General features: G+C 45.1%; 1 protein-coding gene across 5 annotated transcripts in view; it reads left to right on the top strand.

Annotated features, from left to right (window-relative positions):
- Positions 1-17,657, top strand: part of LOC137384699 (non-muscle caldesmon-like) — a 258,457-nt gene that overhangs the window by 169,213 nt on the left and 71,587 nt on the right. For all 5 annotated transcript variants that reach the window (XM_068058995.1, XM_068058991.1, XM_068058993.1 and 2 more), the window contains one exon: positions 3,136-3,264. In XM_068058995.1, the coding sequence (XP_067915096.1) occupies positions 3,136-3,264 (129 nt within the window). The remainder of the gene's footprint in view (positions 1-3,135; positions 3,265-17,657) is intronic.

Below are 17,657 nucleotides of genomic sequence, written 5' to 3'. Positions count from 1 at the left end.
GGCATTGGATTTCCTTCCTAATACTAATTTCCCACTAATTTCATCATCACAATCCCACTAACATTTAAACAGTGTGTATGACAAAATAAAACACAAACGTGGCAAAATGGAGAGTTTTCTGCATTTTACCTCATACAGTTCTGAAATAGAATTAAAATGCAAACTTTCTTTCCTTTCTCGATCCATTCCAGAGACTTGAGCATATTATCTATGCTGACACTTCAGTACAGTACTGAGGGAGTGATGCACTGTCAGAAGCCTTTTGGATGAGATGTTAAACTGAAGCTCTGTCCTCTCAGGTGGAAATACAAGATATTTGAAGAATATTACTATTTGAAGAAGAACAGGGGAGTTTTCCCTATATCTTGGCGACCAACACTTAAAACAGATTATCTGGTCATTTATTTCATTGCTGTTCGTGGGAGCTTGCTGTGCACAAATTGGCTGCCATGTTTCCTATGACACAGCAGTTACCACACTACATAAGTAACTCATTGGTTGTAAAGTGTTTTTGAGTAGTCCTGTGGTTCTGAAAGGTGCTATATAAATGTAAGTCTTTTTCTATCCTTACAAAAAATATAAATGAAGATCAGAGGCAAATTGTCCAAATGGGACCAGGCCATGTTGAATATCTTGAAATTATAAGGGCTTTGTTCTAAGTGCTCATTAACTTATATAGGGCCAGTGTGTTATGAGGTGTGAGAGACCTGGATGATTTATGAATATGTGCTCATCAACATGAAGTACACCACCCTCTGACATTGTGTTATCAGTCAGGATTGATTCACTGATCAGACCTCAGAAGCTTTTGGACGGTTGACCTTGGATTTTCTGATTGACTTTATTTTAACCCATGTTAATTTTTACATCTGAGAAAGCATCTGGACTTGGCTAGTGATTCACATCATCAGCTGCGTGAACAGCATTGTGAAGATCTATGGAATACTTTCATCCAAAGTCCTGTCGCACATGGAATATAACAGGAATATTTTCTAAAAAAGAGTTTTTTCTAACCACATTGTGGACCAATTCTATTTTTATTGTTTTCAAGTTTCTTAGTTTCTTTCTATTGGTTTTAACCTCTTAACATTGATCTGTTACAGGAGAATTTTCACAGTGGTTGGCATTACACTTGGAGTCATTTTCAACTTCGCTGGCTGGGTGGAAACTGGCAGAGTAGATCATCCACCCTTTCTAGAATGCACCTGATTGCCACTACAATATAATCAACAGGATAAAAAACAATCCGGTTCTGCATTCAGCGGGCAATCCATTCTGCCAAGTTTCTGCCAAGTTACTGCCCAGTGGAGAATTTGAAAATGACCCTCTCTCTCCCAGAAGGCTGTGGATGTTGGGGCAATTGAAATTTTCAAGACTCAGACCAGTTGATTATTGTTGGGTAAGGGTATTCAGAGATATGGATCAATGGTGGTTCAGGCTCAGATCAGCCAATAGCTAATTGAAAAGTAAAATGGATATGCAGGGGCTAAATTGCCTATTGCTCTTCCTATATTTTTCAGTGTTCAGTACCAGTGTTGAGCAATTGTTAATCCTGAGCACACTAACCCACTTACAATAACAGATAGGGGAGCAGATTTTGGATCATATGAGACTCAGTCTGTTTAAGTAAGCTCCTTTTTTGTTTTAAACACAAGATAGGAAACTTGGGAACCATCCCTGATTATATCATGATTATACGGCTGTTGTCACTATTGCATTGCAATTGTGGTTGCACTGCATTTTCAGGATCAGGTACAAACTGGATGAATGGTTGAGGAGGAAGGTATGATATTAGTAGATGAATTTTGGGGTTGCCTGGTTTTGAGAGTAAGCATTAGCGTGTGATGGAGTTCATAACCACAGCTGGGTAGTGCCGTATTCTGAGTATTAATTTCAAAATTGTTTATATCAATGGAAAAGTTAACATTCCAGGATGTTCTATGCCGCAGTAGTGAACGTAGAGCTGATTCAAGCAGCTCCTTGTCCTACATTCGAAACATAACTCACTAAAATGTTTATTTCGCCATATTAGCTAATGTGTTTAAATGACAATATAAATATCTTGCTTATGACACATGTGATCCTTTTTACTCCAATCTAGCAAAAATTATTCCACAGCTCCCAGTTTGTTTGAAGCATCATTTAATGGATTGACATGCCAAAACAAGACTGCTGAATGAAAATTGACAGAACATGTAAATGCTCTATACTATTCAGAGTATTCACTTTAAAGGTTATAATATAACTAAAAGATAAACTCTTGCTTTAAATTGTGTTTGACCAAGGAGAAAACACTTGCCTCTCACGAGACAGTCATGTCAATTGTGTTAATAAAGCAGGCAAACACCATTACACGAGTTGCTGATGGAGTGTAATTTATACGTAATTGGGCACGTCCAGTCGTGAATATTGCTTCCAGAGTGTCATCTCTGGCACATAATATGTGACTTTCCAACAGGACCATGATCATTCTGTGTCCACGACTGGTGGGCATCGCATGGTGTAGAGTGCCTCCGAGACACCAATAATAACATTGCCATTTAACTGGTTACTTCTGGTCTTTTTTTGCTTTATTAAAACATGGTAGTTTGTTTAGACCATCTATATGTTATATTATTGGTGACCTTAAAGGGACACTTGTACTGACTCTTGTTCGGTGACACTGGGGTCTTGGTGTTGTCTTTATTGTTCAATCAAAATAGGCCAGCGATTATTTTGAGACATGTTGTCTGTTAATACTGTTTTGTGTTACGCACTTTTGATCATAGGAATCACCCTGCTTACTTACAAGTCCCTCAATCCCAGCAAATCAAGTATAGTACCACACCCTGTGACTTCCTCTTCTCTGTATAGGCTTTATATTGGACTCCCAATGAATATTCTTCCTGGTATGATTCATGATTAAAAAAGTATTATTCAGAAGCTCTATCACTGAATGAAAAGCCGTGGAGGCTGTGGGATGGAAGGAGGGGTGGGGGGGGTGCAATGGAGGCTGGTGCTGGTGTGAGGAGTTTAGAGGGGGAGGGGAGGCAGAATCTTTGAACTGAGAAACCAAGTTGACTTGCTTCAGCAGTGGTTACAATGAGAAAGAGCAAATGTTAACAATATTCACAATGAATTCTCTTGTGTCCACAGAATGACCAGTCAGCGGACAGATGATGATGAAGAAGAACTCGCTAAAGAACGGCGTCGCAAAGCTCGTCAGGAGCGACTGCGGGAATCTGCACTCAGCCAGGACACTCTGGAATTCAATTCCCAGAACAGGTAGAGAGAGTCCCTAGAAACTTGCATTTTTTTTCAAATTTAATTCTTCCAAATAAAAAGATGAAGTAAACTGCTCCTGACACTGCACTGCTCTCGAAGAGAGTGTGGGCTGCAGACAGGGCGGCAAGGCCATGACACCAATTCTCTGACCTGTGCTCCCTTTGAGTGGATGTGCCTGCTGGGAGGGTCAGGTCAGTGAACACCCCTCAAAAGTAACAGCTGGAGTACAGAGGGAGAAACATCACTTCAGCCACTAGACTGGATAAAACCAACTTCTTTACAACATTTAGTACATGAATTAATGGGCTATGAGGAAAGAGTGAGCAGTGGGACTAATTGGATAGCTCTTTCCAAGGCACACTGGGCCGAATGGCCTCCTTTCTGTGCTTTATCATTCTATGATTTACATTTTGTGCTTTCCTGCAGATCACATCTAAAAATATACCGCCAGGAAATGACCAGCTGGTCCATTGAGACTGTCCCGTTCAGCCATGTTGCAGCAAGGCATCACAGCCTTCAATGCACCCCACCAACCAGCAGTCATGTATTCTCTTGGGGGGAGGCAAGAAAACAGACAAAACTCTCTAATTTTCTTGATATTCTTTTTTCCTAAGTTGGTCTAATTCAGTTCATTAGTTATAAAAAATGTGTTAAGATGTGATAAATAAGTCAGGGTTCTGCTCCTGATCACTGTCCAGTGACCCTCAGCTACCAAAGGCGTGCAACTGTCAGTGCCAAGTGAGGTCAGATTAGGCTTGACTGTGATGCTTCCTGTGGTAGAATTGCTTGAAGACAATCACTGACTCGGCTGTACATGCGAAGAATGGTCAGTTGGTGCCAAAGAATGTAAATGCATTGGAGGCAGTACAGAGAAGGTTTACTAGACTAATACCTGGAATGGGCTGTCTTGCGAGGTAAGATTGGACAGGCTAGGCTTGTATCCTCTGGAGTTTAGAAGGGTAAGAGGTGACTTGATTGAAACAGAAGATCCTAAGGGGTCTTGACAGGGTGGATGTGGAAAGATGTTTCCCCTTGTGGGAGAATCTAGAACTAGGGCTCACTATTTAAAAATAAGGGGTCACCCATTTAAGACAGAGATGAGGAGAAATTTTTTCTCTGAGGGTCGTGAGTCTTTGGAACTCTCTTCCTCAAAAGGTAGTGGAAGCAGAGTCTTTGAATATTTTTAAGGCAGAGGTAGATAGATTCTTGATAGGCAAGGGGGCGAAAGGCTATCGGGCATAAGTGGAAATGTGGAGTAATCAGTTCAGCCATGAACTTATTGAATAGCGGAGCAGGCTCGAGGGGCTAAGTGGCCTACTCCTGCTCCTAATTCATATGTCCATATGTTCGTAAGAACAGCTGCCATCTGTGGAACTGTGTCCCAACATTAGTCAGTACGCTGTGGCCTGCTTCCTCGGCTTGCGCCCCCTCTGATCCTCCCTGGGTTTTCTTTCTCTCTTGTGCGCTCTCTCTCTCTCACGTGCTCTCTATCTCTCTCTGGGTTCTCTCCTTCTGGCCTGCTTTGTGTTCTCTCTCTGATCTGCTACCTGGGCTCTGTCCTTCTGTCTATCTTTCTTTCTCTCCTTCTGGCCTGCTTTGTGTACTCTCCCTCTGACAAGATCAAGAGCTGTCTGTGGAAATTCGCCTGCTTTTGTTGGGCTGCTTCTAATGCAGCACTGGGAGTTCTCTGTTGCATTCTTTCTCCTCTGCCCAGGACTTCCGGTGGGTATTTACCACTGTGACCCTGTCAGTTTCTGACTTGCTGCCTTTGTTGCCATCGTTCACCCTGAACGTCAGTTGATTTCAAAGGGCAAGTCCAGCCGAATGTTAGTCTTAGCCTTTGTTCCAAGCTCTTGCTGCTCTGCTTAAGCTCACTGTATTTCTCATTGCATTTTCCACATCAGCTTAGGCCTCAGCTCCTATACGTGCCCTATGTTTCCCTCCCTGGTTCACACTACCGTCTTCCTTGTTGCACTCACTCTTATTTTCTTGGTTACTTTCTAGAACACCTGTCGCTGCTCTATTTTTATGTTCTCCTTTCCCATGTCTTCACTTCCTATGCATTCCAGAGATGCAGACATCATCTGATACCACCCACACTCAACTGATTCCCAGGAGCTATTTCACTTGCCGGTTTTTCCCACATTAAAGCACCATGCTTTGCTCCACTGCCTGTTAAAATATGCCAGTATGGTGCAGCTTTGTGAAAGTTGGTTTTCCAATTAGATAAGACAACAACAACAACTTGCATTTCTATAGTGCCTTTAACGTGGTGAAATATCCTAAGGACCGTCACAGGAGTGTAATCACCCAAAAATTGACTCAGCCAAAGATTATGTGACGAAACACTTGGTCAAAGTGGTAGGCTTTAAGCAGTCATCTGAAAGGAGGCGAGAGAGGTAGGGAGGCAGAGAGCCATAGGGAGGGAAATTCCAAAGCTTGGGGCCTAGTTAGCTGAAGGCATGGCTGGGGCAAAGGAAGTGTGGTGACCCTGTGTCACTAATACACCACTGTTTGTCAAGAATAGAGGAAAAATAAAATAATTTTCCAAGTCAGATGCTACAACTGAAGTGTAGTACAGTTTATTTCAGACAAACATCACCTGATCCAAGTACAGAATTCCAATGTCCCAAATCATTTCCCATTCACAGCCATTACACAGTGTTCTCCATCCATTCATAACTCTTAAACGTAAAGCCCAGATCCAAGCAGAAAGTGTTCCAAAAGATTATATTTCATATGTTTCATTTATATTTAAATAAAAAATGACATTACTGACTTTTGTATAAAATGGGGTCAATTTTACAAATTAACACTCCTGGTAAAGAATGTAGAGGGACAGGAGAGCATATAGGGAACTCGCATGCAGAGATGGATGCAGCTGATTTGTGGCCCACACAATTTCTATCCATTGAGTTCAATAGATGGAAATTATGTGGGCTTTGAATTGGACAAGCTCACGTTCCTGATATGCCTTTCACGTGAAACCCATCCAAACTGGAGGTAGCAGCAGGAAAAACTCGCTGGACAAGTTGGAAATAATATGAACCCAATTTATTCCTCTTTGTTCTCAGGTAGGGGCTAAATTGGATAGCCCCAAAAATAGGCACACTGATCGCAATATGTGATTAACTGCACCCGTTCAGTGTAATGTAAGGAGTATGCCAACTTCACGCTGCGTGCCCATTTGAATCATTGCTGCATTCAGCTAACGCTCACTCAGGAGACCCAAAATCGTAGCTTGCTAGCACCACTTAAAGCTAGCCTACACTGCTTAAAGCTAACCTGAACACCTCAAAGGGGAGGTCCACTGTGGCTGGAGTGGGTGCTGGCAGTTATGCAGGAAGTGAATCTCATCTGGGAAATATTGAAAAATGGCACAACTTTGGAGAAAGCTTGCTCTTAAGGTTTTAGGACACTGCTCTGGAAGTCCTGGTGCAAGAGCTGGAAAGCAGGGGAGATGTTCTGTATTTACAGGGGGCCAGGACGCCCTCCAAACACATGGTGAAAAGGCGGTAAGAGCAGATCGCTGCAGACATCAGTGCCAGTGCCAGGAGTGAAGCCCCAAGCCGCTGGATGCAGTGACAACAGAAAGTGCAAGAAATACTCAGCAGGTCTGGCAGCATCTGTGGAGAGAGAAACAGCCCCTGGATGCAATACCGCAAGAATTTCAATAACCTCATACAAGGTCAGTGAATGCCTTTTCAAATGCCATACCCTTCCAACTGCACCATTAGCGTCAGCCACTGCTCAATTCACTACACCCCGATCACTCACCCAACAATAATGTCTGTCAGGACTGATGCCCAACATACACATGCTCCACCATACCCTCATATACTTAGCACTGCTGCAAGCCTCACACCCACATCTCACAGCTTGCACACAGACAGCTATTCAACCATGACAGGCACGTCATCCAAACAGATTGCATAACATCCACTGACACACTTTCAACGCCCTTGCAGGACAAGGTGGTGCACAACGGGAGGTAGCAGGAGCTAACTGGAGAGGGACAGGCACATCTGTATGTCCTAACCCCCCATGAAGGAGATGGTGCTGCGCAAATTGGGATGACCATTGCTGAGGCTGCGGCCAGTAATGGGGCTGAAACATCAAAGATCATACCTACTCCTCCTTCTCACATCATACATCACACCCTTACCCTTGTGCCTTTTTCCATTCAGATACCCAAGAGCTGCAAGCTGACCAGGTCGTGGAGGAACACCAAGAGAGTGATGATGAAGACACAACAGCATCACTTGATTTCACTCGCAACCACCAGCTGAGATAGTGACACTGCGCATGTCTTGGAGAATAGATTAGAGGGGTGATCTGCACTCGGTGAGGTGCCAAGCACGAGTGAGCGGCACCTAGGGCAGCGGGCAAGTATAGCTCACCAGTGAGGTTGCACGTTGATTCAGCTGCAGAGTACTCAGATGAGGACTTCGATGGGGCAGCTTACAGAAGAACGTTGATGGACATGCACAATAAAGTGGTTGGTGCATTGGGAAGCTTGTAATCAATGTCAATGAGCATGGAGGAGTCCAGCATCAACTTGACACAGGGCTTTGCACAGAGCTTGGATCATGGAAGTGGTGGCCAAATTCAGACCTAACCATGATGCAACGTCTGATGGCTGATGCCGCAGATTCCATTGCCGCATAAGCAGCAGCTACCCAATGTCTGATTGCTGCCACGTGTGCTCAAACTGCTGCCAGCATGGCTGTGGTTACAATGTTCAAAGGGGCTTTGACAGCAGTCTAGCAATCTGTCCTCCAACAGATTACCAGGATTGCTGAGGCACCACCCCGGGGGAGTGGTAGTGATTCCATGGAGCATGAACCTGCTGCCCTCTCTCAGGAAGGCAGCATTCATCCTCCCATCATGCCACTCCGCCAGTGCATTTGCTGTGGCCTGTTGGTCAGCCAGCCCAGGCTGCTGGCAACCATGCTGAGTTGGTGCAGGCCATAGCCAGGCCTCCTAGGCTCGTAGCTACTCCAGTGCTGTCTGCAGTCTCCTCCACTGAAAGTCAGCAGCCTTCCACCAGCCCTGCTGCAGCCACTGGGTAGCACTGCGTAGGAGCATTAGGACAGTCAAAGGAACACAGAAGACAGGCATTAAAGGAATGCACAAGAGGGTGATTAGTTGACTATTGTATGCAATATAGCATGACTTTGGTTTGGAATATTTATTTTGTGGTTGTTTTTATTTTTGCATAGTGGCCAGTCAGACGCTGTGATGGTCAGTAACAGAGGGAAGGGAAGGTGTGGGACTGTTGATGAATAGGGAATTGGGGTTGCGGTTACTGGTATCTAACTTGGATGAGTTCTTCATGGACAACCTGGGCAGAAAGGCGCTGTCTAGTCTGCCCCTTCACTTCCTCTTCTTCCTCCTCCTGCTAATGCTTCTGTTTACTTACTTGCCGTATAGCTGGTGGCGAGGGCTGGCTCCTTCTGATGGCAAGGTTGTGCAGTATGCAGCAGATTACCACGAACCTTGACACCCACTCCTCCAGAGCGTTCCAGGCAGTGCAAGTGTTGTTTCAGCACGTCAGTGGTCTGCTCTGTCACATTTTGTGTGGCAGAATGGTTTTCATTGTATGCATGCTCCGCACGGGTGCATTGGTTGTACACTGGAGTCATCAACCCTTGTCGCCCCATATTCACCCTTTGGTTTGTCGTGGTGACTCAAATGCAGCCAGCCTGGTGTACTGCTGCTGAATGACGGCATCCTGACTGCTGCCAGGACACTGGGCATTGGCTTGCATAATTTCCTGCCTACGGTCACACACCAGATGGACATTGAGGGAGTGGAGCCCCTTTCGGTTCCAGTGTAGGGCAGAGTTGACACGCAGTAACCTGCAAAGCAATGTGTGTGCAGTCAGTGGCACCCTGCACCATGGGGAAACCTGCAATCCTCACAAAGCTGTGTGCTCACTCTGCCTGTTGTCTCCGGCGAGAGAGAATGAAATATGGTTAGTTGTCATTTATTAGACACCCTCTGTGATCCCCTTAATATGACAATGAACAGCAAACTGTGAGTTGTTGCAAATATTTACAGCTCCATCCTGGAAGGAGCCAGACATATAAAAGTTTGTCACCATAGTCACCTTCACAATCAAACGCATTGCCATCATTGTCCTGCTGTAAGTTTGCAGTTGTGGCTGCAGCAGATGACAGATTTGAGTGTGGACATCTTTCCTGAAGTGCAGTCATCTCACACATTGTTCTTCACTGATGCTCAGGCAGGAGAATTGTTCCCTGAACACGCTGGGCAGATATGGCCTTCTGCTGAGAGCTCTGGTTTCCTCCTCCTCCTCCCTCTTTTAGCAGTTTGCCCTGCTCTACGTTGCCTCTGTTCATTCTCCAAGTCATGCCCTATTGCAAAGGGAATGGCTACTAGTGCAACTGGTTGTGCAGAAGCTTTGAAGTCAGAACGATGTCACTTAGCACCTGTCACACCACTCCCCGTAGACTTTTGCAACTTGAAAAAGCTATAGACAGCACTAAACACTTGTAGAATTATAGCAATAACCAGAAGAAATCATTCAGTCACTAATCTGTAAGTAGTTGATGATCTCTTTAAATAGTGCGGGTGGGGGATCCTTCCTGTTGCTGAACCCAGGTTCAGCTGTGTGCAGTTAAGAGAGGACATTTGCTACAGTATTGAGCTCCAAAATTGAGCACCATCTGGTGTCACATCAGCGTGTACGCATGATCTGCCTGGTCTGCATACTTCCAGTAGGCATTCACTGTATGTGTGCTAACGCCTTCATCAATATGGCCTTCGGTGCCCCATAAGTGTGTGCATGTGACACGGACACCATTTTGGAGCTCTAAGGGTGCTCATTAGGGCTCAAAAAGATGGGAGCTGATGGGTCCAATTTCTCGCCCATTGTGATTTTCTCCAGTGCTGTGCCCTAGTGGAATTGTATGACTTTCCTGTTCCAGCTCCTAATTGCAAGCTCCTTAGTTATGCAAAATGTGCCAGAGAACTGGAGGGTAACCAATGTAACTCCTTTGTTCAAGAAGGAAGAGAAGGATAAACAGGGTAACTCTAGCTGTCTAGTGCCAGTTGTGGGCAAACAATTAGAATCCATGGCCGGAATTTTACAACCCTTGCAGGAGCTAGCTTGTGGTGGGGGGTTGTCATAAAATTGTGTGGGAGGCGGGTGCATTCCCGACACCTTCCCATCCCCGCTGCAATTTTACAAGGGCTGGTGGTGGCGAGAAACAGCCCGCCCACCCCTGGCCAATCAAGGCCCTTAAGTGGCCAATTAACTGCCACTCAAGGGCCTCCTCCTGGCGCCGCAGGTAAAGGCGGGTGGCTGAGGTCCCCCAGGAGGCTGCCAAGAAAAACCTGGTGGCCTCCTTGCGGGCTGGGTGGGGGCCTTCCTGATCGGGCACCCTGTTCCCCACAGTGGGCCCCCCACATGGCCCAACTGCCCCCACTACACAACACTCCCTCAACACCCCCACCCCCCGCCCCGAAGCGACCCCTCCCCCCCCCCCCCCCCTTGCCTCACCAGGGCGCAGCCAATTGTCCCTAGCAAGGCTTCAGACTCTCACTGTGTTTCCAGGGCCGGTGTCCCTCTTGCTGCTGAAGCTGGCTGCAGTCCCAGCAGTGGCTACCACTCCCGGTGGCGTTGCTAGGACTGAGAGCTGCTGGCCCGCTGATTGGCTAGCAGCTCTTGGATGCGGGATTTCCTGCCTCAGAGGGACAGAAGTCATGCCCAAGGCCAATTCAGGGCCTGGGAGCGTAGAATCCTGGCGTGGCTCCCCAGGCCTCGTGGAGGCAGGCTCATCCCTGACTTTTTGGACGGTGGGCAGGGCCTCCCGCCCAAGGTAAAATTCCGGCCACATTTCATGATCAAGTTAGTGAGCACTTAGAGATGCACTGGCTAATCAAGGAGAATAAGCATGGATTTATAAATGCAGGTTGCGTCTGAAAAATGTAATAGAAGTAACTAATTGTATTGCTAAAGGAATGCATTAGTTGTAGTGTTTACAGATGTTCAGATATAGGGGTTGTGGGCAGAAGATTAGTCTGCCCCTTTCCTTCTCCAGATCAAGGCTTCTGATGGAAGGAAAATGACACACAGACTAGACAGATTTGGCTTCTGTCCCAGCCTGTTTTCGATTTGCGCCATCCCCCACCCCAGGAATTTTGGGCGTCAGGACAGTTTCCACTGGAGGAGAGAAAGTTTAAAAAGTGATTTGAAAGAGGATTTTACAATTAGGTAGGGTAAATACCAAAGACTATTTCCTCTGGTTGGGAAGTCATTAACAAGGGATCATCAACTTAACATTGTCACTGAAACAGTGCAGTGTGAAGTTAGGAGAATTTTTTTTAACTAGAGGGTTGCTGGAGCTTGGAATGGTTTGCCACAGCTGATAGTTGAGGGAGAGACCATCAGATACTTTAAGGGAAGAGTAGATAAAATCTGAACATCAGAACATATAGGGTTATGGGAAAAGAGCAGGGCAGTGGGGTTAGTTTTGGATTGCTTTAGGAAAGACTGGTACAGACACAAGGCCTATTCTCCTCTGTGTTGTAAACTGCTGTGCTTTATATTTTCTAGAACCAGTAATAAGTATTTGAGTAGAAATAGAAGTTGGTGCTCATGCTACTAAATAATGCCCACAATTCATTTGCACCTCATGACTCTTCTATTTTAGTACCAGCATTAACACATTTAAATCAACCTTTTTATGTATAAGTTCTGCTTTGTTACACAAAGAGTAGCTTAGATAAAGGCAATTTAATGAAGCTACTTAAAGAAAGACAGGATGGCAGACTGCTGAGGGCCAATTCAACTATGGAGCCCACTCGTCTCCATGACAACAGAACTAGAGAAATTCCCTTGGCAGCAGCGATGGTAACAAGGTGCTGCTGGGGGCCGGGAACAAACATCTGCCGTTCCTCTTTGCAACACTTCACCTTGTAAGAGCCAATTTTTAAAGTTTGTGCCGTCAGTGAGGTATCATGGCCACCAAATGCTTATGGTGGAAATCGCAGACATGCGGCCTTTGATTTGTGGTCAGTTTGAGGCAGCCTGAATGCAGAAAACTAGTTCTCCGATGTAAGTTTTACATTGTACAAATCTAACAAAATGGCAGCTGCATGAGCCACAGCTTTCCTACCCTCGACAGGATTTTGAGAGGAACAGCTTTGATTTTACAATGTGCAGAACCCACTGAGTCTCAGAGCTCCTTCTCCACCCACTTTTTTTTTGGGACAGTAATAGATTTTCCATGTCCTGTTGCTGGCCAGCCTCATAATTGTGGTTAAAGGCTGACTACTTTCAGCAGAATTATAAGATGCCTTGAGATCATAAAGGGAGTGCTGTAAATGTCCGATGGTGCCAGGGTGATTTATAGTAAAAATTAAGGATATCCTTTTCTACAACCAGCATTATATTAGCCACTAAAGTATAACCAAATAGAAGACCTTTGAACTGTCAGGAATTTACAGGGAGGATTAAGTATGAGTATCATCATTCAAAACAGAATTGGAAATGTACTTGAAAGGAAGACTATGAAAGGATATTGTGAAAGGGCAGGGAAGTGGGAGTTCAATAGGCAGCTCCGATTGAAGAGCCATCACCAGCATGGACAAGAAGGGCTGAATGGCCACCTTCTGCTCTGTAATTTCCATGAATGAGGTCTACCGTCTGTTTCAGTAAGATTATAAAATCCGGCACAATGAAATAAAAATTGGGATGGCTATTGCCATAAATATAATTATTTTAATGGTTTCCCTGGAAACTGGGAGTGGGCAACTGTCGCCACTAAAGTACCACCAGAAACACCTAGCTGTTTTCAACCAACCAAAGTTAAGATCTGGCACACAGCGTGTTGTTTCCTGCCTCCTCATTTCAATGGGAGGAATATCACAGCCACGTGCACATGATTTCCCTGGATATGTTTCCTGTAGGTGGCACCAGTTCACAGCCTTGTGCTCTGGAGGTTTTTCTAATTGAAATGATTGCACATGATATTCTACAACCCATTGATAAAAATCTGCCTTAATAGGACAAAGGTTGTAGCAATTCCCAAGATAATTATGGACAGGAAGGCCATTCAGCCCATTTTATATCATCCATCCACAGAGATCCTAAAGTCCCAGCATCCAGTGGTTCCTTTGAAATATTCCAGGTGTGTCATTTTCACTACTTTTCCTGGAAGACTATTCCAAGTGTTGGTTGCTCTTCATGCGAAGATGAATTTCTTGGTATCACTCCTAAATGTACCTTTTACTTGCTTGAACCTGTGTGCCCTGAGCCAGCTCTTGCAATTTACCTTTAATATTCCTTTAACTATCATATATCTCTATAAGATCACTGCTCAGAGGTCTTTGTTGCAGACTGAAAATCCCAAGTATCTCCAGCCTTTCCTCATAACGCAAACTTTTGACACTGGGGACCAGCCTCTTCTCTGCACTGCCTCTAGAGCTTTAATTGTCCCTTGGTGTATAGGCACCCTGAACTGGACACAGTACTCAAAAGTGCAGTTTGAGTAGAGCACAATAACGTTTTAAGTTGAGTTGAAAGGAGTTGAACTATTTCCAAAATGGGACAATATTCTTTTGTTTTGCCCTTTTGAAATGTGTTTTTTTTTTAATTTTTAAAAATAAAATAATACATGAGAGGGTTGAACAGCACAGATCATTGGCAGAAATTTAAACTAATTTGACTCTTTTTGGTTTGTTTGTATTTCTTTTAGAATAGCAGAAATCTCCTTTATAAAAAATCTAAATCTGAGGCATCAAAATTAAATATTAAGTCAGTTTTGCATGCGTATTGTGATTTTGGTAGCAATGGTTTGGATCGAACTGTGGCTTCAATGGACTGGGGCCAATCTCAGTTAAGCTAAGCACAATTTCTGACAAGCTGTTTGCTCATTGTTTTGGCCAGAAGTCCCATATAATCTCTGGTCTCTACTGGTTCACTAGCAAATAACAATAAGGTAGCTTCTTAACGTGCGTCATTGCAGCCTCTCTCTGTCATGGTCTACTTTGCAGAATATTAGAACAACAGTGCAGTGACAATGAGGTTGTTTTTTCTCACTTCAGTGGTCCTGACATTAAACATTATTGTCCTGTTGAAAAGTCTCTTTTTCTAAAGCATTTTTAGAAGGTGTTGAAACTTTAAAACAACATCTGCAGAATCCCAAGTTAATAAAATCAGATGTCTCTGGATAGCAGCAGGATGTCAACTAAGCGAGCCAATGCTTGGATAAGATTTCTGGAATAGTTTGGGAACTTGCTCTGGGCTTCAGCTTTGGAAGGGAGACTGAGAAATAACATAAGTTTCAGATTGCAGCATTCTGTTGCTTCCAATAGAAAACCAAATAAAAGCAAGATTTGATAGAGAACAAATTTTGCCAGCTTGTACTCAGTCATGTTGTGGTCTTGTTCCATGACCGTATATGATAGTAAAAAGATAGTTGTTAGCAAATAGCAAAAGAAAGAGAGTCACCATCAGAAGCCACTTTGAAACTGACACTGAGGTCAACAGCATTAGGTAGCGGAACATTCGCAGTTGAAATGATTTCATCACAGAAGCACCCTAGGACAATGACTGTATCCACTGACAGTAATTCTGTTCTCTTGCGCTGATCCTCTTAGCCTAGTTTAAGCATTTCAAAGAGGATTGGATATATTCTGAAACAGCCAGAATTCTCCACCTATCCTCCTGCACACCCAGACTCAAACATAGACTCACACTACATTGTCGAGGATACACCTACATTACATCACCAGATGGAAAAGTAATAATCAAAAATTATGTAATCAGAGATTTAATAGGCAGTTGGGTTTGTTGCAGATGTTCAAGCTACAAGCACCAACATGTCATGAAAATTACATTTTAGTAAGTCATCAACTGTACATGTGCAAAAGTACATTTTGTCTCCTTGTTCACGTGTCATATAACAGTAAATGATTGATTTTGACATGTATACAGAAAGAGACTTTCTACTTGTGCAGTGGAACAGGGAGCTTTGAACTTTTAAGTCATACGAGTTGGATTACATTGAGTTCTCAATGCTCTTTCATAGCCTTCTATATAATTTATTAAGGGGTGTCGGCTTGAGTTTTGGTCTGTGTTGCATGAGTTGACCTCACTGGCCAGCAATAACAATACTGCGATTGCCCTCAGTACCCTATGTTAGTCTGGAGTAAAGGAGAGACTCCCGATGGCTATCTGGTGTCACCTGTAAGAAGTGTATTTTTGTGGGACAATGGGTGAGTACAGGACTTCCCTTCTGTCTTCTGAAGGTGCTAACTCTTGCAAAAATACAGTTCCATGGGCACAGAACACCTCTGATGCTTTCCAAACTGCCAATCTACATGTGTACCTTGACACCAGGGGTCAGTACACTACTCCAACATAGGCAGACAACACAGCTGAGCCTTATCCTGTCCAGCAGAGACAGATGCATTTACAACAGAGGTCACGGGAGCCCTGACTGATTTTCCACTTTCAGGAGCACGAATGTCCAAATCACTGACCTAGTGAGATAATCTAACTCAGCACTGGCTGACAATCAAACTCGGGTCTTTCCTGGTCTGTGTGGCTCAGCTACTTATTACTGAGTACGCCATATACTCACTGAGCCATCTGAGAAGCTTTTAAATGATTACTACTGAAGCTGGAGATATAGGAATCACTACAGTTCAGTTTATGGTTGGTTTGGCACATTTAACCTCAAATGATGCTACTTCACGCAAAGGTTGAAATGAATAACACTGTTCTTCACTGTCCTAACATTTAGGGTGGAAGAGGTTTACTGTTCATTCAGCCTGTTACATTATGACAATGAAATGTAAAGTGTCAAAAACCTCACTTAGTCATCTTGATGTGCTGTGTGTTCAGGAATGAAACACATTTGACCTTTGTCAGGCCTTGTACACTGTTCACAAAAACATGACTTGAGCAAGGCTGTGTTCCCAGATGGAGTCATGATACATGGCAGCATGAGTCACAGATAGGGCTTGAACATAACGGTCCCAGCCATGTGGGTTGTGCTTCCTCCCAAGCGAAGCAAAGCTGAATTGCCTTATGGAGTGTTCTTTGATCTTCAAAAGACTGAATCACAGAATCGTTACAGTGCAGAAGGAGGCCAGTCGGCCCATTGTGTCCGCAGCGGCTTTCCCAAAGAGCAATTCCCTCAGTTCCATTCCCCTGCCTTCTCTGTGTAACCCTGCACATTCTTCCTTTTCATATAACTGTCTAATTCCCTTTTGCATGCTTCAATTGAACCTGCATCCACCAAGTTCTCAGGCAGCGTATTCCAGACCTTAACTACTTGCTGCGTAGAAAAGTTTTTCCTCTTGTCACTTTTGCTTCTCTTATCAAGAGACCCTCATAACATTTAAAAAGCACTTGGCTATGCACTTGACTGGACCAAGAGCTGGAAAGTGGAATTAGGCTGGAGGGCTATTTGTCAACTGGCGTAGACAGTTTGGGCCAACTGGCATCCTTCTGTGCTGTAAATTTCTCTGACTCTATGGGCTGGGTTTTGTGCAGGAGGCAGGGCTCCCGGTGCCGGGCAGAAAAGGCAAGGCGAGCTCCGCCTCGGTATTCTTTCAGCCACCTGGCGCGATCCTCTGGTCTTTTAGGGTCAAAATTTTAGGAGGTGGGATCTCCGTCCCTTCAAAGACTTTATAGGGACGGGGATCCCACCTCCAAGAGCTGCTGGCTAATCAGAATGCCAGCAACTCAGCAGTAACGGCAGCTCCACCGGGAGCAGCGGCCACTGCAGGTACTGCAGAGGCCTTGGACCCAGGCCCAGTAGTGGAACCCCGGAGGACCGGTTGGTGAGGCGGGGTTGCTGGATCTGGAAGGCCCCAGCGAGTGGGGGGTGGGGGGGGGGGGGGATGGTCGTTCAGTCCAGGGGGAGGCGGGTCCCAGGTCTTACAGTTGATCCTGGGGGGGAGGGGGGTCATCCATGTTCCATAAATTGCCCACAAAGGCGGGACCTGCCCCCAAAGCCCACAAGGGGGGGGGGGGTGTCTCGTTTTACAAAGTGTCCTCCCCGCACGATGGAGGCCCCCCCCCACCCCAACTGCCACTGGCAAGATCCCGGCAGCAGTGGGAAGACGTGCTTAATTGTCTGTTAAATAGGCCACTTAAGGGCCTCAATTGGCCTCTGGGCAGGAAGGTTGTCATCGGCTTATTCTGCTATCGGGAAGATCAGAACCAGGAATCCCAGCATCGGATTCCGTGGCGGGTGGTTCCTCTCCGATTCTCCGGCACCACCACCACCACCAACCCCCCCCCCCCCCCCCCCCCCCCACCCCGTTCCCCACCCCCGCCAGGCAACCCGCCTTCCTGACGAGCACAAGATCCAGCTGATTCTATGAACTCAGACTTCTGAAATTAAAGC

Source organism: Heterodontus francisci, chromosome 27 (genome assembly GCF_036365525.1).
Source record: "Heterodontus francisci isolate sHetFra1 chromosome 27, sHetFra1.hap1, whole genome shotgun sequence".
Classification (NCBI taxonomy): Eukaryota; Metazoa; Chordata; class Chondrichthyes; order Heterodontiformes; family Heterodontidae; genus Heterodontus; species Heterodontus francisci.
The sequence above is the reverse complement of the archived record's forward strand: the minus strand, read 5'-3'. Positions and strand labels throughout refer to the sequence as shown.